We start from the raw sequence: 22790 nt of genomic DNA, 5'->3' as shown, positions 1-22790 counted from the left end.
TGTTCAGCCACACTAAAAATGCCAAACCCAGTTGGCTTCTGAAACTGGATGAGTAACTCACTCATCTACTTCAAAACCTGACTTTCACAACAAAAATTTTACTCCTTGTTGGTTTTGCACATTTCACTAGATAAGAACCAACAATATTAAAAATCAGTCTCAATCCCCCCACAGGCTTTTCAAGGTTGTTTTGAAGTGGGGTGAAATAACAATATAGGGTTCTGGGCCTTTATAAGTTCACATCATTCTCATCTTTTCAGCCATTACAAGTCCTGTCAAGTAAAATTCTGAGCCATTATGTCAGATCCTCTATGGTTCATTGAGAAAGAACAAAGGGAACATTCTCTCCAAGGTTATAACACTGACAGGGGAAAAAAAACAGTATCTAAGACCAGTTGAGAAGTATTTGGAAAAGTTCTAACAGCAGGACTCTTATTAAAATAAGTATAGGCTGTAAGTCATAGTGATACAGGCAGAAAAAAGCTCTGCTTCTAACTTCAATTCTTAAAGAAAACAAAAGTTTGATCCCAGAAGGAAATGTAAATATTTCTGAAAAGCTTGATAGCAATCTTTAAAAAGTTGTATATGATATGAAAATAACTTTGTTTTCTTTTCTCTGTAAGGTGCTGATTTGATTTCCATTTGAGCATCTAAGTTAAAAATACAAACCACCTTCAGCACAATACGATCCCTCTTTTCCCTAGCAGAACACGTGTCAGCTTGTTGCTGCTTTGCCCAGTAACATACTACAACCTGTATCTGGCCAAACACGAGCAATGCTGAGCATCCCTAGATTTCATCCTGAAGTGTTTAGCAGTGAGAGACATTTTGTCCTTAGTGAAATGCATTAGTGAAATCCCTGTTGCAAAAGTGCGTAATGGAGTCAGTTCAACATCTTTCCTTGAATGAGAATCGCCTAGTGTGGGATAGCCTTTCAAAAGCTTCAGAAATGTATTCAAACTGTTATTTCCATATCTGAGCTTAGATTGAAATGTTGCTTCTTAACACAGAACAAGTATGGAATGAGTCAACATAGACAAGTACATCAACTGACTTCAAAGGAAGAGTCATTGTAATATAGAGACAGTTTTTTATTGTTAATAAATAGTTGTTAATACAGGGAAGGAAGAATGCAGAACAGCATTCTGCAGCCATTCTTTAGACACACAGTGGTTTTGATTAAAATCAATGAAACTGACACAACACTATTATTTTACATCAGTGTATAAAATCATTGAAGCTAGTAATTAAAATGATTTATTGGGTTATTTGTAACAATAAAAGAAACATTAATATGTCCTATATTATTAAGAGGCTAAAAATGAATAACCCATTTTTAAGTTGTTTTGAGGGGGGAGGGGTTTTTTTAATAGTTACCAACGTTTCCTCTTAGAACATCATAGTTTAATAATCTTCCATAAAATACAATGGAAAAATGTTAAAAGAATGAGTTTTCCCTACTGCAAAAGATTAAGGATTAATCTCAAAATGCCATACCTTGCAAAAATTGAGAATATGTTAGGGTAACTGAGAATCTGAGCTCTGGCTGTCACACCCTCAAAATCTTGCTTATATTTTACCTGAATGGTTTTTGATGTTTAGTGAAGAAACTCCTTCATCTCTTTCAAATAAATCTGTAGAGCTTAGGGTAGAAGTAATACATGCATTAGGTTTTGCATGTCCTTCTGGGCCCAAACTTTAGTTACTGTAATAACACATTAGTTAAAAACAGATATGTAAGAATTCACATGACCTGGCTGCTGCTAACCGGTACAAAATGGCACTTAATTACAGAGGCGAATATAGGGACATTGCTTCTTTTTACATATTCCCAGAACTACACTTTATATCTTACTGATAATCATCAGGTTACAGATTACACATTGGTTAGCAAAGTCTGAGACAACTTTTGTCTTGCATAAATTCGCATTCACCTTCTCTCCAGTGATGCAGTTTCCCACTGGTAACTATTACCTTATAACATTTTGAGGACTTACAACTCATACAACATGAAGAAACTTTCGTCATTTTCTGACAGCTTTTTCCATCAGAAATACTGTTTCAGTTAAATAAAACTATTTCAGGAATATGTCAGCGTCGTTTACTTTAGAGAAGAAAATGTCAAAATGTTTTGATAAAGTTGAAACAAAATATTTGTTTTGAAAGAAGCACAGAGATCCCTATTTTTGTTTCTTATTACAGATTAAAATGAGATTTCAACAGTTTTGAATTACCTAGAAGTTGGAAATTGCTGGGGGGGGGGGTGGGGGTGGTGAGTCATGTAGGGGAGTAGCCCTACAATACGATTAAGGGAAAAAATAGTAAGATAATGTCACTTACACGTTCCAAGTCTCCTACCTATATTACATGTTCAAAGAAGCCTAAGTTTAATTCTTCTGACCTCAGTAGGTCAACTGATGACCAGATATCGCCTCTCAATGAGATAAAATTTCACTATAGTCCCCTGGGAAGACTTAGGTTGACGACACAACAGCATCTTATTCCTAAAATTAAAACAAATCTTTACAAATCTAATGAAAGTTACAACATTTTTTCAGACTTTTAAAGTGCCTATATGTTAATATTCCAATTTTTCTTCCCACCCCACCTCCCTCAATCTAGGAAGAAGAGGAAGGCTGGAAAATGGCTCCCAGTAATTTCCTTTCAATAATGGAGGAAGGAAGCAGTCAATACAAAGGTCAGGGGAAAAAGATAACAATTACAGCTGGAATGTTCTTCTAATTCAGCTTAATCTGAATGTCATTCCTATAAGGTCAAACCGTGCAGCTGCCCAAACTATGAAACATTATAAAAATGAGAACATTAGATACAAATGGTATTTAGAAAGGGAGTCTCTCAGTACCTCCGGTCTTCTTAGGAGTCTCTCAAAATCATCAAACTAATCATACACAAAGGTGCAGCTCTGTATGAGTGAAAGTGACCAATCTATAACCAAAGTGCTTTAGTTTTCATGCAGGAGGTTTCTTGGATTTTTGGAGGGCAACAAGGTGACAGCTGACTAACAAATAATTTAAAGCACTATTCTGTAGATCAGACTTCAGCATCAATGTTTTCATGCTCTAATAACTCTTTATCCTGTCTTCCTCTCATTCATGGAAAGCGTCCATGCATTCATTCACCTATGCAATCTACAGCTAGTCAAAGGATTTTTGGTTACATATTTTAATAGAAAGATCATCTCTTCAAGCAAAGGCACAAGAATGTTGCTGGACTATGAATATACTTGCTGCATTCAAGTATGTCCAGCTTGACAAATATAACTCAGACTTACAGCCAGGAGACTAGCCGCATTTTCACTTTTAGAAACCATCCCAAAACAAAGGGGTTCAGATTTTAAAAATATTTTTCACAAAATGATAATCTTGCCCTTTTCCATCTCCCTTCTACTCTCTCCTCTACACTTGATGCCTTTGTCTGTCTCCTAACTGCTTCTCTTCAGTGTGCGCCCTACATATACCAGTGAGTTAGCAATCACCCGTGCTAGGCCTAGAAATCCTGCACTCATTTGAAATGAAAAGGAGCACCTGTCTCAAAGTGTAAGTGAACAGCACCATAGGACTCCACAGGTCACACGAGCCAAGTTGAAGCCTTCTGTCTTTACCAAGTGTGCCTGATCAAAGCTTTCAGTGTAGGTTTTGAGGTTTTGTGGGGGAGTTTTTTCTTTGTTTCATGCATATTTTTTTCTACATTATTAAACATATTTTTTCTTCTCCCCTGCAGTGTTAGGGGCTTGCTAAAATTCCTTGAATGAAAAATCTCCATTATTCCCTCCTGCTGACAAAGTATAGGCATCAAGTTTTCAGATTGATTTGGCTTGGCTGGAAAGAAAGAAGTGTACAACTTACTTTCTATATATACACCAGCAGAGTTTTGCCTGACCTCTGACTTCTAACTATTAGAATTTTCTTAGACTTTATAAATAATAAAGCAGTTTCATGGCTAAAGAGGAGCTCTTTGTCCTAGACTGTACTCTTGAGTGTCTCATCAGAACCCCACTGAAGTCAGCAGAAGTTTTAGGTAAGCATCAAATTCACCTATACTCCTTTCCTTAACTGACCAAGAACATTACTTGTTTTCCATGCGGTCAGGACAAAGTGGCACCTTGCAACTTGAGATAGTAATAGCAAGACTAGTGTTCCCATACAGTAAGTCCCAAGAGCAGCAAAGGAGTAGTGCAGAGGCATTACAAAAGAGCAACAAGAAAGCAGGAGGGTTTCATATTGCTGCACAGGCTTGGCAATATGCTTAGTCAGAACTCTCCTACTGAGTAGTGAGGTAGTAGCCATGCATTCCAGTCCTCCCACAGTGCTGCCTGGATCACCTGCTGAGGCTTTCCAGTCTTCAGTGCAATGCTGAACTGTCAATTCACAAATTCATTGTATTTGTGCAAATAACTCTTCTCAAAGTTGTAGGAATCATGTTTGGGTGTAACCTCACCCAGAGGCCTAAACTCTGCTTCCCAACATGACAGTGGGTGCCACTGATAGGAATAAAAACACCACAGAGGTCAATATGTTAGTGTAACAGGAACTCAAATTTCACAACTATCTCAAGTCAAGGGGTTCATGAGAGGATGGGGGACACATTTGTCACCCAGACTATCTAAAAAAAAGTGCTACCATTCCTAACAAGATACATACTTGGAAAGCTCAAAGCAGGTAACATTTTAGGGTTACTGATGCTAACTTTTTGCATGAAGATGTAAAAGACTGCAGGTGTTGTGTTCCTGCATATCACACAAGGCCTCCCAAGGGCAACTCAGCAGCCTATTAACTAGCTGTGGAGACTCTGTAGCTACTCAGGCACCTGAAGTGGATACCTAAAGCCAGTCAGTGTCAGTACCTCCCTCTCCCCATTTTATACTGATAGCACTTGCAGGAACACTGCAATAAGGTGCTCAGGTTGGCCAGGCATGGGCAGTATCTTTTTCTGTTAGACTCCAGCCTGTCATTCAGAATTAAACATCGTTGCTCACCTCCACCCCATCCTGCTACCTGACAGCTACTCCTATAGCTCCACAGAATTATTTGGGTTGGAAGGAACCCTTAAAGATCATCTTGTTCCAATGTCCTGGCCATGGGCTGGGAGACCTTCCAATAGACCAGGTCAAAGCCTCACCCAACCTCACCTTGAACACTTCCACAGATGGTGCAGCCACAACTTCTCTGACCAACCTGTATCAGTGCCTCACCACCCTCACAGGGAAGAACTTGTCAACATCTCATCTAAATCTCCCCTCTTTCAGTTTAAAGCCATTTCCCATTGTCCTGCCACTACACACTCTTGTAAAAAGTCCCTCACTGGCTTTCTTGTCAGCCCCTTCAGGGACTGAGAGGCTGCTCTAAGGTCTCCCTGAAGCCTTGTCCAGGCTGAATAACCCAACTCTTTCAGCCTGTTTTCTTAGCAGAGGTGCTCCAGCCCTCTGATCATCATGATCACAAGCAATAGAGAACTGCAGAACTAGAAGTCCTTCACAATGAACTTAAATTAATTAGAATATTTTAAGGGTTTGAGGTGCCCAGCTCCAGCTGATGGCACTGTGTGAGCACTGTGAAAAGCCAGCCTGGTATCAATTTCTAAAGTCCCACTCTGCTTTTTTTGTCAGTCCCTTCAGGGACTAGAAGGCTGCTCTAAGGTCTCCCAAGAGTCTTCTTCAGACTGAACAACCCAACTCTCTCAGTCTGTCTTCGCAGCAGATGAGCTCCAGCTCTAATCATCTTCATGGCCTCCTCTGGACTTGCTCCAACAGCCTCATGTCCTTCCAGGAGCCCCAGAACTGGATGCAGCACTGCGGGTGGAGTCTCATGAGAACAGGGTAGAGCAGCAGAAAAACATCTCGTGACATACTGGTCACACTGCTTTTGATGTGATCCAGGATAATACCGGCTCTATGGGCTGCAAGCACACATTGACAGCTCACGTTGAACCATATTCTGCACAGAGCACGACTCAAAATCCTTAGAGTGGAAAAGCCTCTCTTGCAAGTTTTAAAAAAATTGCTTCAATTCTTTCTTACAGCTTCAGACTTTTCCACCCCTATTTCTTTTTCTCCTCTATCAAGCTAGAACTGTTACCTAAGCTCCAATGGAATTCATGAAGACTTTTAATGTCCTTGAATTTTATTTGGCAGTTTTGCAAGCTGCTAAATTCTATCTGCAAAGCTCTATCTAAAACACTTATTTTATATACTGTTGTTGGAAACAGCTAGTTTCTGTGTAACATCTACTTTTAGGCTGGAATAGCAGAAGTCTATGTGGAGCAAATGAAAGCAATCTGAATCATTACCTCCATCTTCTTATGTTTTATTTTCGCAGTACCCTGTGCTGTGAGGCAGCAATGGGCTCTTTCCCCACATTGTGCTGACAGCCAGTTGATATTTATGACTTGCTCATGTTGCAGAGTATATTTGAGTTCAACCCAAATCCTCCATGGCCCTAACTTTAAGGTGTGAAGATATTACGTATTTTTAACCAAGCATCAAAATATTTAAGGAGTTTGAAAGTAGTCATTTTAAGAAAAACTTTATGCTTCAGATAAATATATTTCAATTATTAGTCACAAGCTGTTCTCAGGGATATCGCAGAGTATCTACTAGTCTGCAGAGTGAAAACACTGCTGTGATGGTGATGTTTGCAGTCATATTAGTGGACTAGGCTGTCTGTTGAGTCCTGAGCTAGAGAGGTATGCATATAAAATAATCCAAAAATAAGCATGTAATATTTAGAAGAGGTGATAAAAATTACACTGCATACACTCTCACGAAAATAGTTCCCTTAGCTGGATGCCCTGTCTGTAACAAAATTCCAGACTCTTTTAACCAGCCAGTGAAAACATAACATCCTTAGCCTCCTGACCTTACTTTAAAAATAACTTTGAAACATGGTGTTGATCTATAAAAGAACCAAATAGCAACTAACACCTATGAGTTATTGATCTCTCTTCTAAAATTAGGGACCTCTAACCTAGTGGCTTATTAACTGGACTAAAACTTGAACAAATTCCTAGGGCTACTGTAAAAACCTTCTTGAATTTATAGTGCCTTAGAAGTGGCAGATGGTACAGGAAAGAGGACCATGTACAAAACAGATTCATAAAGGAGCATATATCTTGAAGGGAAAAGCTGTCATTTTAAATCATCTGGAAATTAAATTAGCACATACTACTGGAGATTAGATATCATATATAAGGATACTATCAGGACTTGATATGCAATTTATTAATTATCTTCCTTCAAATTAGCTTAAAAATGTAGAAAGAGAGGCCTTTCCATTATAACAGTACCTTTTGCTAATAGCAGACAATTCAGATATGCACTGAGCTTGCCAGCCTTCATTTAGTTTTCTTTCTAAAGAGCAAATTGCAGTTTGTCAGCAAACATTAAAATTGCACCTCAGGATCATTAGCTACTTTATCATAAACTGGGGGAGTGGGGAGTTTGATCATCAGTTTGCACAAGCTTGCTTTGTTCCTGGAGTTATGTCTTCTTATTATTTATCTTTTGCACAGTAAGAAGTAGAGGTGCTGTATCAGGTGGGCCTTGTCTGTTTTTGGAAAAGACTTTGCTTCTCAATTACTGAATCAAGCTTAAAACTCCCCAGGCAAAGTTGAAACTCTGTGTGGCCGTACATCACTTGTGGGTCAGATACAGGTTATTGCTCTGTCAGACTCACTGTCTCCTCTCACTCCAATTTCAATGCTCTCAGTGCAGGCTGCTATGCCTATTCTAGTGCTCCTAGGCCATATTTCAGCCTCCTGGGAATAACTACAAAGGCTAACTTGGAAGGTTGCAGCAACTTAGTATTAGATGGCTGAGGCCAAGAGAACAAGGAAACTTCCTGATTTAACTTAAACATGTTCCTTTGGTCACCAAGCCTGCATTATGCCAGCCAAAAAAACACAGAGAGCACACGCCTCAGGACAGGAGCCATCTTTGTGATTTCTTCAGGGTAAAGATTTAAGCACTATGCTGTTAAACAAAGAGAAAAAGAATGCCTACCAGAGATGTGGTATGGTTGAGCTAGTACTATACTACCTGCTCTTGAAGATAAACAACACTCTAGGCATTCAGCTTTACAACCAGAAAATGACAAGCTCCGTATTCCGTTATCCTCCTGAAATCCAATACCAGTTTACAGCCCAAGGCAGAAAAAGTTAACCTCAAGATTTACAGATCTTAACACAACAGGGCTCTGAACTTAGAAAGGGTCCCTAGAGCCTTACAACTAATAATTCAATAAAAGCTGCCTACAACTACCTATTTTTTACCTGCAGAAGCAGTTGGGAAAACCAATGGCTTCTGTAACTTTTTTCCCCTTTTTTCTTTCTTTTGGATAACAGTTGTTTGGCAGAACAGAGACGAGGGATGGGATTTTCTCCAGGATCATGACCCAGAGCTGATAAAAGAAGAGAAACGAGAAGTAGTAGAGGAAGAGATCAGAGTGCAGGTGTGCTTACAATAGTAAGAGGACACTAACAACGTGCATTGCCGGTGTCTGTTTCTCTACAGCTGTAAGAACTTGCCCTGGCATAGACCTTACCTCCTTTCAGAGTCCCTACTATCTGTTCTTTGCTTTAATGAGTGTTTAGCTGAACATTTTTCTGAGCTGTTGTGGCCGAAGACTTGGAAAGATTCAACTGTGTTTGTCTGGATAGGTCGATGAATTGATGCAACAGAAACTGGAGAATCTCAAACTAGCTGTGGATGGAGAGAAGAGTGGCCAAAAGAAAAAAGGAAGAAAAAGTGAAAAGGTAGTAGCAGCAAGTTGGGAGAATTCAGGGTAAATCGCAATTCTCTGCCTAGATACTGTGGGCAAAATAGAGTGAAAAATCTAGTCTCACAGATATCAGTAGCAAAATGTCCACCCTAAACATTCACTGAATCTCAACTCAGAAGCAACATTTGGGGTGGGGGATGGGGGGAAGCTTTTCCTTTAGCTATTATTACTCCTTAACCTTTATAAATATTGCTTAGGACAAGTTGAACTATTCCAGAGGTAAATCGTTACAAGATGGATCAGATTTTCAAGAGGGTTCCACACCCTTTTGAAATCCTCTGATCCAGTCAAACAGGAAAATCCAAGCAATCTCTCTCTTTGAGGCAGCAGGTTCAGTTTAATATAGCTGTCCAAGGAAGACAAGGATCTAGGTATGAGTAAGTTTTCCAGCTGCTGACTGTCGTTCTCTTAAATGACGACTAAGTTGTTTAAAAAGTGTTCACCAGAAAAATTAGCACATAGATCACACACAGCCAGATATGCATTAATTGTGTTACTATTTACTATGGAAAAGTTTGGAAACTCACAATTACGCCAAGTTTATTTAAACATATCAAATAGGTTAAAGACATACCTTATTTTTCATGTGTGTTACCCACAGAAACACGTGTTCACATCTTGTTTCACAGCATTACCACACGCAGAATTCCACAGCTTGTAGTTCCCTGCATTTATAGATCGTGTTTGGTGAAAAATAACTAAGATCTTACAGACTCTACCATTTAATCAGCAGATCCACTTTAAATCCCCAGGGCAAACAGCCAACTCTAATCTCACATTGTATTTCATTTCTGTAATACATTTAACATGCAAATACTTGCTGTTGCTGTACTTCTACTCAAATTATCTTTTAAAAATGTTCTTACACCAGACAAATGTGCAGGGGCAATTTAATGCAAGACCAGACTGACTGAAAGCTGATACCAGTTGGATTGCTAAACTTGTTTTAAAAATAGAGAGGCTTAAGACATACAAACAAAATATTGCAACAATCTTCCCAAAGTTGTCAGTGGCAGATTAAGTTAGATCAGATGGTCAAAACTGCTTCAAAATGTCACACTGATGTTATAAAGGTTTATATTGGGTGTTGGATGGGGGAAGACAGTTCCCTTCAATATAGTGTTGAAATGGTTTTGGGTAGAGGGAGATTGTTTAACTTTTGTTGTGCCAGTAGCCTGAGAGAATGAGGAGGGGAAGGGATGAAAGGAGTACTAATTAAATAATCCAACTTTCCTAAGGATTTTATCTGGGAAAAAAAGAAAACAAGGATGACTGTCAAAGAGATGTCAGAAGGTCTGAGTTCCCACCTAGCCTAGAGGAGCCTGTTTAAAGCACCTGAAGTGAAAGAGACAAAGGTCTACTTTCCAAAGTATTCTATTTTTAAAAATTTAGTGGAATCCTTGTGTCAGCTCAAATCTTTTAGTGAAATGTGGTTCTGAGTCCACGTCTTTCTGCTGACAGCCCAAGCTTCTGATTTCTGTGGCTCAATACAACCCAGCAGCTCTGCCAGTATTCTAGATGGATGCCATGTACCCAACCATGGTTCCCAGAGGGGCTCCAGTCAAGGATATATCTCATGGGAAACTGCAGTCAAGTAAATCACCATACACCTCACTTCTTTAAACTGGCTTTCCACCCAACATAAGAGCTAAATAGATGAGCTGTCTGGAATTACTGACCTGGAAGTTACATTTGAGTGCTTTTCAAGGTGCTTTTTAACAAGCCCATTGTGCTACTTTTCCTGCACGGCCTCCCATCCCCCCTCAAGGATTTGTTTTGGTTCCAGCTGCAGGTAAAGCAACTCATTGTGAGTGAACACACCCACAAATACACAGAGGCATGGCCAGAATTCAGAAAAAGGAAAAATAAACAAACAAAAAAACACACAGAAAAAGAGGACATGGGAAACCAAAGTGTGTAAAAATTGCTTCTGAAATAGGCCTTGCTAGCATCTCAATACAGCTTTGGATGACCCTTTTTGATGCAGCCAGGCAGAAGCAAGTGAACCACAAGAGGTTAACTGTAGCAATGGCTATAAGAAGAATATGGACATAGCCTAAAGACTTGATAAAAGCAAAGCCATAGTGAATAAAGCCAGACAGTCTGGGTCAGAATTGAGGAAAGGCTTGATTTGAGCACAGTGATTCACAATCCCTATTGAATTTTCTGTAGCTGATAGAGATTAGCACCCAGAGCTTTCAGCCAGCTGTAGCTAAATCCACCAGTCATTACACAGATCAGAGCCTCTCATTTAGGAAGAGCTTAATCATCAGTGGGAACATCTTTGTCCAGTATATTTTTGTACAAGTATCAGAAGCTGCTCTCTATATCTCAGCATTGCCAGAAAAGACTTCTCAACTCAGAGCAGATGCTCACACAGTGCAAATCCGCACTTCCTCAGCCTTCCATCCAAGTATCGCACATGATCCAAGCAATCCACCCAAACACTTCATAGACTGTTGCTTATACACTGACATTTCCCTTAAGCCACAGGAGTGTTTTCCCCTCATTATGTTCCCCATGCTCAGTGGCAGTAGCTGTGGACAGCTGATAGCAGCAAGATTTGTGTGATCATAGCAAAAGGTGAACAGTTCAACAGTTCCCTCAATGAGACATTTTGGCTACCCTTTCTCTTCAGGTGCCAGGGACACTCTGTTCTGGAATCTAGGTTGAAATCAGGTCCACATTTGCTCATAGCAACATCTGAGATACTCAAAACACTTTCATGAACACAAAGAGTAAGACAAGATACCACACTGAGCAAGATACCTACTGTCATCTGCCAGCTAATAGTTAATGTGACTTATCTAAGCAGAAAATAACCAAGTAAATGGATGGCTACGCAGAAGCTAGACTGACGTTTCAGAGAGAGAAACAAGGAGATTTCCATTTTAGGTGATGAGTGTGTTCACATTCATTAAACATTATCATTTTCTAAATAAAAGCAGCTCCCAATAAGACATTCTGGAGGAAAGCCATTGTCTACAGTTCATATTTTCCCTTATCACATCTCAGTGTTTGCCAGACTTCCCATAAATGTTGATGTTAATTAGGAAACCACATTTTTCCCCTTCACAGTTCATTTTTGTTTTGCTCTAGAGCTACTTTATCGGTGAAGCTGCCTTGAGGACAATACCAGTTGGCCAATAAATTCAACATATGCCTAGTGTCTTTGCATGGGTAGAAAAGAGGTTTTCTTCCCAGTCAGACTCTGTGATATGTAATTTCTAGCTTGTGGGAAGAAAGATTAAAGAGACAAACCTGGAGGAATACCAGAAATTAACTGCTGACAGCCTCAGTATTTCCTCAGTTGTTAAAATAGCATGTCATATGCTTTGTTCTTCTCATTCCTTTTCTTTAAGAGAAAACCCAACTGGCATTTTCTAGTGGACGCTTGCTGCCAGGCTTATTTATTGTAAAGAAATTCGAGGTATAGTTCTGCAGATACAGAGTTTGCATTATTCTAATCCAAAACTTAAAACATCACCTTTTCCCGGTTACCTTATCCTTATACTTCTGTGTTTAATCTACATTTTTATCTAGATTTTCCTTTTTGCACTGCAAACAGTAACATGCAATTGAACCTTGGGTTATTTACATTGAGACTGTCCTTGAAAACTTACAGTTGATACATTTCTGAACATTGCTGATCCATTCTAGAAAAAAACAATGTTTTCCAGATAATTTGATAGGATTTTTTAAAATCAACAACATAGCCTCTAGAGCTCTGCAGAAGTATTCACTAATAAAGTATTCCTGCATCTGGGAAGAAACAACCCCCTGCACCAGTACAGGCTGGGGCTCGAACTGCTGAAGAGCAACTCTGCAGAGAGAGACCTGGGAGTCCTGATTGATAATAAACTAACCATAAGCCAGCAATGTGCCCTCATGGCCAAGAAGGCCAATGGCATCCTGGGATGCATCAAGAAGAGTGTGGCCAGCAGGTCAAAGGAGGTTCTTCTCACTCTCTACTCTGCCCTGGTGAGGCCTCATCTGGAGTCCTGTGTCCAGTTCTGGGCTCCTCAGCTCAAGAGGGACAGAGAACTTCTGGAGAGAGTCCAGCACAGGGCCACCAAAATGATCAGGGGAATGGAACATGTTTCATACAAGGAAAGGCTGCGGGAACTGGGGCTGTTTAGTCTGGAGAAGAGGAGATTGAGGGGGGATCTTATTAACATTTATAAATATCTAAAGGGTGAGTGTCAGGAGGTTGGGGCATCCCTCTTTTCTATAGTAGATAGTAACAGGACAAGGGGTAATGGGATGAAGCTGGAACACAAAAAGTTCCACTTAAACATAAGAAAAAACTATTTCACTGTTGAGGTGAGGGAGCCCTGGCACAGGCTGCCCAGAGGGGTTGTGGAGTCTCCTTCTTTGGAGGTCTTCAAGACCCATCTGGACATGTTCCTATGCGACCTGATCTAGGTGACCCTGCTTCTGCAGGGGAGTTGGACTAGATGATCTCTAAAGGTCCCTTCAAACCCCTACCATTCTATGAGTCTATGAACTGTATTCTCAGGAAAGCGAACATAAACTTTTGGAAAGAATAATCTGTCTTGATCAACTAAGCATTTAAGCACATGCTTAAATTTAAGCCATTGAAGAAATCCCATGGTGCACAAATGTCACTGTGTAAATAGTTCCATTGAAATAGTTCTAAAGTGCTTTGCAGAACTTACATATAGACACCAGTGGTGGGCACTAACAGGGACTAATGATGCCTCCACTACTAATTATCCTAATAGTATTTATAGCCTGGGAGCTGTAATTAATGGAGGTGCTTGATATTAGTGTTTCACAAGTTTCTTATTTATGTTTTCTAGGGCTTTTTTTCAGTATTTAAAAAAAAATTAGTCCCACAAGTCAAAATCTTCACATAGTGAAAGTGTGGTGAAAATATCAGGTGAAGAGAAGCTCATGTTTTCCTGACCTCTTCAGGCTTCTTCACTGGGGCTTAGGAACAAGAAGGCAGAAGGATGTCTGATGGTTAGAAGGATAGCAGGAGACACAGTAGGGTTGTTTTCAGATCCTGGGCCAGCTATCAGCACCCTGCTGGGATGCTGCTTATATGTTTTACTTCAATGTGAAAAAAAACATGAACGGCCACTGAAGCAGCTACTTGGAACCCACACCCTTTTCCTTCCTACTTCTCTCTTGGATAAGAGGGACCCCAAGAGGTCTCTGGGACCAAATGACCGTGGGATTCTTTTGTATGCAACCTCTTCTGGGAGGAGTAGGACTCTCCTTTTCTGGAGGTTTTCAAAACCTACGTGGATGCATTCCTGTGTGACCTGATCTAGGGGGACTTGCTTTAGCATGGGAGTTGGACTGGGTGTTCTCTAGAGGTCCCTTCCAACCGCTACCATTCTGTGATTCTGTGACTGATCATTCTGAAGTATGATAGTCTCGGACACTCACTGGGAAGGTAACAGCTGAAAGGCAGGTATACAAGCTCCCTGGGCAGCTGTATTCTAGAAGGAAGCAGCAGTCACATGATTACTTCATGTAGAGTACAGTTCAAGAACACTTGCCACAGGATCCATGTTAAAGTTGTAGGCTGGGCCCAACTTCTCAGCCCAGGGCTGCTTTGCCTCTCCCATGTCTTGGTACGACACTTATAAATGAGAACATCTCGTGTGCTTTTGTAAATGGGGATGTGAGTTCTTGTCCCTCAGACTCTTCAAGGACATGATTTTTTTCCCTTTGGATTCTTTCAGTAACAAGAGCCATATTCCAACACTGAAACTTTTGCTGTTCTGGCCCTCACTTTGCTTCAATATATTGAAACATATATCTCTACTCAGGTCACTAATTTCTGCCTGTTTTTGTGGTCCTCAGAAAAAAAAGATGACCATGAAGAAAAAGATACCCAAGATGGAAGAAGATCTAACTCCTGACAGGTAAAGAGAGGACATATTTACCCGAGATTCAAGCAATGAGACTGCATCCTCTTTGCATTAGATATGCTATCAACCCTTTCAGTTTTTAACTACACAAGGAGCATCTCAGCACTGCAACACTTACCAGCATCAGGAACCTTACAATATTAAAAACCTCTTTATTAACATCCGTAAATATCCATAAAAAGCCTAGATGATGAAAAAAAATATTTTACAAACTTGAAGGACATAATCATTAGCCAAAACGCTTTTGCATTCCCAGTGAACAATACAACCTTCCCACTGCCGCTCCCTGACGGCTTCACAGCACCACAAATTCCAGGACAAGAAATTGCTGCTTTAATGCTACCCAGACCTTGTTTGTCCCCATCTTCAACATATACAAATGAAGAGCCCTATTCTGCAACAACACACCATAAGATCCAATCTCCATTAACTTCAGCCAGGTTAATTCTTGTATGCAAAGCTAAGCACATGCAACATACAGGCAGGATATTAGCTCCATTTGTCTCTTTCCCATGCCCTCCATGGGTGCAGAAGCACCTGGCAGTTTTGTTAACTGTCAGCTTTTCCATCCCAGCTGAAGCCTGATAAGGGAGGCTGCAGACAGGTCCTTGTACTCTATAAATCACCTTTCTTATCTGAGGCATAGTGTACATGTCATAAATCAGTCTTATTTATCAATAAGAGTTCTGGCTGATCTGGCAATTTCTTGTGTACCGTTGCTCTTTTAAGCACCCTTATTTTATCTGAGGGTTTTCTTCTTTTTACATTACATATCCAGTGAGCTCATGATCCAGTTGGCAACTCATCACTAGTGGTGTTCCCCAGGGCTAAGTGTTGGGGGCAGTTTTGTTTAACATCAGTTATCTGGATGAGGGGATTGAGTGCACCCTCAGTAAGTTTGCTGATGACACCAAGCTGTGTGGGTGTGTAGATCTGCTTGAGGGCAGGAAGGCTCTTCAGAGAGACCTGGACAGGCTGGATAAATGGGCTGAGGCTGATTCTATGAGGTTCAACAAGGCTAAGTGCTGGGTGTTGCACTTGAGCCACAAGAACTCCAGGAAATGCAACAGGCTTGGGGCAGAGTGACTGGAAAGCTGTCAGATAAAAAAGGACCTGGGGGAGTTAATCAACAAAAGGCTGAATATGAGCCAGCAGTGTGCCCAGGTGGCCAAGGCTAATGGTATCCTGGCTTGTATCAGAAATAGTAACTAGCAGGACCAGGGAAGTGATTGTCCCCCTATACTCAGTGCTGAGGCTGCACCTTGAATACTGTGTTCAGTTCTGGGCCCCTCAGTACAAGAAAGACATTGAGGTGCTGGAGCCTGTCCAGAGATGGGCAACGAAGCTGGTAAAGGATCTGGAGCACAAGTCAGATGAGGAGCAGCTGATGGAGCTGCGGTTACTTATGCTGGAGAAGAGGAGACTGAGGGGAGACGTGATCACTCTCTACAACTACTTGGCAGGTTGGTCTCTTTGCCCAAGTCACAAATTCTAGGACAAGAGGAAACGGCCTGAAGTTGTGCAAGGGGAAGTTTAGATTGGAGATTAGAACTTTTTCCCTGAGAGGGTTGTTAGACACTGTCCCAAGCTGCCCAGGGAGATGCTGGAGTCGCCATCCCTGGAGATTTTGAAAAGCCGTGTAGATGAAGTGCTGAGGGACATGGTTTAGTGATGGGCTTTACAGTGTTAGCTTAGTGGTTAGACATGATCTTAAAGGTCTTTTCCAACCAAAATTACTCTAAAATGTCTTCACTGACAATCTGGCCATTTTTCACCTATACAGACAACACACACACCTACACAAAGGTATCACCGCTGAGAGCTGTAACCCAGGAGCAGACCTAGCTCCCAAGTGAGCGGGGCTGGAGAACAGAGTTGAGAATCATAGAATTTCTATGGTTGGAAAAGACCTTAAGGTCATCAAGTCCAACCAATAACCTCACGCTGCCAGATCCATCACTAAACTAAACCAAATCTCTCAGCACCTCATCTATGTGTCTTTGAAATATCTCCAGGGATGGTGACTCTACCACCTCCCTGGGCAATCTGTTCCAGTGCTTAATAACTCTCTTGGGAAAAAGTTCTTCCTAATGTCCAATATAAACCTCCCCGGCACAACTTGAACCCATTTCCTCTTGTCCTGTCATTCATTCCTGGAGAGAAGAGATTGACCCCACCTCACTACAACTTCCTTTCAAGTAGTTGTAGAGAGTGATCAAGTCTCCTCTTAGCATACTTTTCTCCAGACTAAAGAGCTCCAGCTCCCTCAGCCACTCCTTACTGAGTCACTGGAGAAAGAAGCATGCAGAATTCACCCCACAAATCCATTTGTACAGCAAGACTTGGACTAGATCATTTGAGTGCTAGCACTACACAATCAGTCATTGATCTCGTTACCTGCTTTAAAAAAAAACAAACTCTATGAGCAAATATTTAAAATAAATGTGTCATGGAACAATAAGAGAGCATGAACAGAACATTTCAAGAACAGTGCCAAAGTCTAACAAGGATGCAAATATATTGTGCTTTTAAAATTACTCTTACACATACCTGCTTCTGTATATATAAGCTTAATAAAACATACAGCCATTTAAGAACGTAAGCCTTTTAGTAGCTGGATTTCAATCAGTTTATGTGGTATGCTGGCTCCTTGTTTTGCTCTTCCCTGCTGAGCAGAGAAGGAGGAAGCATCTCAGGAACAACCAAGAGAAACTCATGTTCATCTCTGTTTTGCCTTGGTAGAGGAGGCACAGGAGACTTTAGTCAACAAAGACTTAACCACATCACATTTACTTGAAGGAGACACAGGGCACGCATCATTAAGCTTGCACAGTAAAAATAATGACAGGAATAGTAGAAATCATGTTCCCTAACTGTCAGGTTAGGTCCATTCTCTTTCTGCTTGTTTTATGATGCATACTCAACATAAAATCACTGAAAATGAAGCAAAAGTCAGTGGCAAAGTCAGTATTGTTGAAGGGACATGAAATTTGGTATTTGCTTGTTACTACTTCTGTATTAATTGTGTTGCTAACACTGCATAAACGTAAAACTTCCCAGCTGAAATGGAAAAAGGCTGCAGATCACACATTATACATGTAGTTTTATTAGCCAGCTGAGAGCTGCTATTAAATATTTTTATTGTAGCCATACTAGAACATCCCAGTTAAGATACGTGACAAAGACAAAAAAAGCTCAGATATTGAAGGAAAAGGCTATGAGAAGTGCACAAACAGTGAAATACCTAAAAAGGTTCAAATCAGTATTGTTTACACTAACAATATAACAAGAAATTTGAACAGGCTTAATCATTTTGTGTAATCCTGGAAGCAGTATCAATCTGTAGAACCTCATGCCAAGAAAGTCACTGAAATTAATACTTACACAGAACTCCAAAAGAGAGAATGTGGAGAACATCCACACTGATTAAAAAGGCAGATACAAATGTAAGTATATTACATCGTCAGTTACTAGGAGATATAGCTAGGTAGTAATGAAGATAGGAATCTATTCCTCTGGAGGAGTTCAGCCCATTTCCACTGTATATTTCCCCCCCAACCCTCTGTTGGCCAGTATGACCTTAACACTGCCATAGGTGGACCACTGGTTGCTCTGATCAAGTCATTCCCAGTATGTTCTTGACAAGATGAGGCTGTCTACTGCAAACAGAATGAATTCCAAGAAGAATTAATGAATTACTACTAATTGGGGAACTAAATGAATAGGTATAGTAGCATTAGGATTGCTATTATTGTATAATTTAGAAATAATTTCCCAGTAATTGATATTAATGAATGAGTCTATTATACAAGTCATAACTGATCTTGCATCACCTGAAAGTGGGTAATGGAATCAGTTGTGAGAGGAAGCCATGTGATGTGTGATGTAATAGAAGAGATTCCTTGCCATAACCCAGAAAACGATACTTATTGATTTCACACTGATGACACTAATCACGTTTGCCTCTGAGCTACAAAGCTGTGGAAACAACTCTTAAGCTGTTCAGTTATTGAAGGACTGAGCTTTTACTTACAGTGCCCTAGAATTTCTGAGTGAAATCTCTTGTCCATAGGACCATCGATTCTCTGTACAGAGAACTAGTGGAAGAAGGATTACTAATAAAAGCCAAGATCGTCAATCTCTCCGATTATGTTGGTAAAGTACACATTTTACACCTAATATAACATTTTGTCTAACTAAACCTCCAGCCATTCAGTGTTCACTGACCCCTATTTCCAGTCAAGAGTAAGTTCAAGAGTAATTACACTTTCAGGGGTTTCAAACTTGAAAATCTAAAGTCATGTATGCAAATCAAGTCTCTTTCTACAAGATGGTTAGTAACTTTCACTTCTGCTACTGAAACCAGGACCTGTTTGTAAAGCTGGCGATTAGCTCCAAGCACTAACACCTGGAAGCTCTGAACAGTTTTGGGTGTCATAAGCCAAATGAGGTAGAACCAGGACATTCTTTAAGGAGCATTAGCAAGGCAGTGCAAGTCTGTCAGACTGGGGATCATAATCCTTTAAGAATACTTCCCAAAGAACAGCAAAAATGATACTTCCAGCATTTGTTCATTCTGCAGAAAAGATTGACCTCCCCTTACGTCCACCTCCTGGCTACACATGAACTTTGAGCAATGCTTTGAGTAAGATGTGTCTCTGCCTAGGTCTGTGTTTCATAGTCCTCTTTTCCGTTTTCTGTTCACCTGCAGCTACAGTCAGACATGCTTTCCTGTGCTCTATACAGAGTGTGAGAAATAAACCCAAACACTTGCAGGCTGAACAGGGATCTGATACTATCTTCAAAAGCATTGGTAACATACACTAAAATGTCAGTAACCTGAGCTGCTCAACACCCAAGATTCAATTGTAATCTTTTGAATTTACAGACACCAGAGGCCAAAATGCCACTTGCTGGTGGTACACTATGTATCCAAGCCAGAAAAGCTAGATTCCACTACCTTCACCTCTAAATGCCATGTTTATATAAACCCTTAGAAGCACCAATTATTGCTTTCAGAGTCCTTATCCACACTGTTGAAGGTGGAATTAACAGTTATTCTGTCCATTTTATGCTCATTAAAGATCGTGACGTAAACGAATAGAAGGTTTTCATTATTCTTTCATTCACTCAACCAGTACTATCAAGGTTAATTTTGTCCAAATATTCCCTACCACAGATGTTTTTAAAATACATCTTAGCCAATGTATCATAATTAACAGGTGATAACATCAAATTTGGAAACAGGCTGAGTTGGCTTTGGGCCACCTTCCCTTGACTATGAAGTTTGAAGCCTTGGCTCCTCTGCAGCCTAGAGCAACAGAAGGGCTGCTCCCAGTTAACACTATTCACTTCCCAACAGTAGAAGATATGGGACACAGAAGTGCAGGCCCCAGCAATATTCACCTGGCTGTCTTCACCCATGCTGGGTTCTACCCATGTTCCAGCACAGATGGTAGCCCATGCAGGCCTGGCAGGAATGAGGTGACCCAGACTGCCACAGCCAGCTCTTTCCCACTCTGAACTCTGTCATGCTTCTTATGCTGCCAGAACAAGATACAGAAGGTGTTTAAAGATCACCTCACATCTGAATCTAGTCTGCTGTTTTGGTTTTTTTTTTAATCCAAAAGCCATCCCTTTAAGGGTCCAAGGAGGCAAAGCCTGCAGAACAGTAACTCTTCAGCTGCTCAGCTCTGCTGAAGGCTGTGGAAGGCCTCAGTTCCTGGAAAAAGGACAAAGAATTGTGCTTTACAATGAGTAAAGGCACTGCAATGTCCCCCCTCTATGCCAAACTGGCATCACTGAACTAATTTTCTTGGTGACCTTATCTAAATTAGTTAGAGAATATCCACTGTGATTTATGTTCAGTTGCAATTAAACCCTTTGATGCCTTCTAATTAAATCTGTGAAGATTAATTCCTATCTCCTTTTTTTTTAATTTCTCCTTAAATAAAAGATAAAACCTGAAATGAATTTTATTCTTCAGAGGGGAGGAGGCAGTTGCACCAGGGCTTGTCTGGCTTTTTGCCCCCAGAATACAACTCCACTTTCTCTCTTAACCATTGCTAATTTACCTCTGCTCCAGAGACCTCTAGTGCTCTCCCTTTTTATCTCCAGTAAAACATAATGTACTATTATTTTTCAATAATATTCACCATAACATGTAATTTATGCTAAAAAATAATCATTGACTACATCCTCACAACTAGTTTTCATGCTTGTGGCCCATCCTTCTGGATCTTTTTCTCTAACATGTCTTGTATATGGACTTTGACATGGCAAGCAGTACAATTATGGCTCTGTTACAAGAGCTGAAGCAAGATTAGATTATTTCAGTTCATGTTGGCGATTTTTAGTTTTCTTGGTTTGTTTTGTGGAGGGTTTTTTGAACAAAAAAGGTGAACTGCAAAGCAAAGAACCCCACCAAATTAGGGGAAGTGTTTAAATCTCTAACAGTGAGAATCTGAGGTGTGACGCAAACAAGGGAAACCTTGTTAAAAAATACTTTTTCCCACTTTTGATATCCTTTTGATAGAGTGTGGTTCACTGGGATTCCAGCCCTGAAAAATCCCAAATCTAGAAATCCTTGGCCAGCAGTGTGATTTATGATGCTACTAATGTTTCTTCTCCACAAAGTTTCTTTAAAAGGTTACTCAAGACCGAGTGCTCTGCTGAACGCCTTCCGCAGTCTGGAAGGGAATGTCCACAATGTGTTTAACTTCATTTTCCTTTGCAGTTCACCTTTCAAATTTCTCAGGGCCACATTCCACAACAATATTGCCCTGTTTGAGTCCCTGTCCCTTGACAGTACTGGGTTTGCCAAGAGCATGTTATATTGGTATTCTATAGTAGTTTTTCATTACTTGAGTTATGCATTTTATAACAACACAGTGTCACATTTATTAAGCCCATGCTTCCTCCCTACAGGCGAGTACAACTATCTGGGGACCACACTTCGTCAGGCAGATATAGAGCCAATGCCCTCTCTTGCAGATGTCAGACAGCTAATAGCCCTGTATGGAATATTGCCATTAGGTAAGAGCACGGCAAAAATTACTAGAGGGCAGAACACAATGGCTTTGCTTCCTGTCAGTATCATGCATTTTTACTGGCTTTGACAGGGCTTGATTAGTCGTAATCTAAAGCATTTTGCAGTATAATTGTTTTTCAATTAAACCTTCTGAGTGAAGACCATATCATTTTAATAGTGCATAAAGGAGCTTGCACATGCTATTGTCAGGTATTGCATTTCCATATCATCTCTGTTTGCATGTTAACAGTTTGTGAATGGCAGCATATAAAAGGAAATCACTTGGGAAAGATAATAGCTAAAACAAGCTCTAGTGATCAAAATTAATCAAGTTAAGGGAAGGGCTAAGGTTGCAATTTACCTTTTACAAGGTGGCTAATGTTACTCAGTACTAAACAATGCAATCATTTAAGAAATTAGGCTTGGATACATTTTGTGCATCAGAGAGAACCCTTTAAAATGTCCTTGCATTTTTGATGCCAGACTTAGCCAATACCTAACAAGGCTTTACTGGGTCAGGTTGTTTGCTTTTAATGTAAAGTCTTTCCCATATTTTACATGGGAATGGCATTAAGCCAAACTGAAGTGATTGCAAGAAGTGCCTGTCTCAAGGGCATAGTTTGCTTGCATCCTTTTCCATTCGTGATTGGATTTTGGGAAGATTTTAACTAGGTATATCATCCACCAGTCTCTGTCACTGCTGATCCCCTTCACAGCGCAAAATAGCTGACATATCTCTGCCTTCCATTAGGAGGGCAAAGATAACACAGATCTGCTTTTCCCTCCCCTTTGCACACCTCCCAGAAAGACCAGTGCTCAGGCCATTCTGTTCATACATCCTATGGTCTCTTCAGGCTTTTCCCTGCTCCTCCTAGTCGCAAAGCAGGCTGGATGTGCCTTAGAGAGCCCATTACAATACTGCTTCATTTAGGTTTCTGCTCTACAACTCAATCTGAAAAGTCAGGGTGACAAACAGAATGCTGGCAGCACCCCAGCCTTCAACCTAGATGGGTCTCTTCCCATCTAAAACACTCTTGGCTGGTTTGGGGCTAGGGTTGG

General features: G+C 40.5%; 1 protein-coding gene across 1 annotated transcript in view; it reads left to right on the top strand.

The window, feature by feature from the left end:
• The window catches only part of IQCA1 (IQ motif containing with AAA domain 1), a 107602-nt gene that overhangs the window by 60671 nt on the left and 24141 nt on the right, over window positions 1-22790 (top strand). The window contains 6 exon segments of the mRNA XM_062002651.1: window positions 2623-2698; window positions 8359-8465; window positions 8674-8769; window positions 14634-14695; window positions 18774-18856; window positions 21629-21736. Of these exon segments, the coding sequence (XP_061858635.1) occupies window positions 2623-2698; window positions 8359-8465; window positions 8674-8769; window positions 14634-14695; window positions 18774-18856; window positions 21629-21736 (532 nt within the window).

Source organism: Colius striatus, chromosome 9, assembly GCF_028858725.1.
Source record: "Colius striatus isolate bColStr4 chromosome 9, bColStr4.1.hap1, whole genome shotgun sequence".
Lineage (NCBI taxonomy): Eukaryota > Metazoa > Chordata > Aves > Coliiformes > Coliidae > Colius > Colius striatus.
This window is presented reverse-complemented; position numbering and strand designations above follow the sequence as displayed.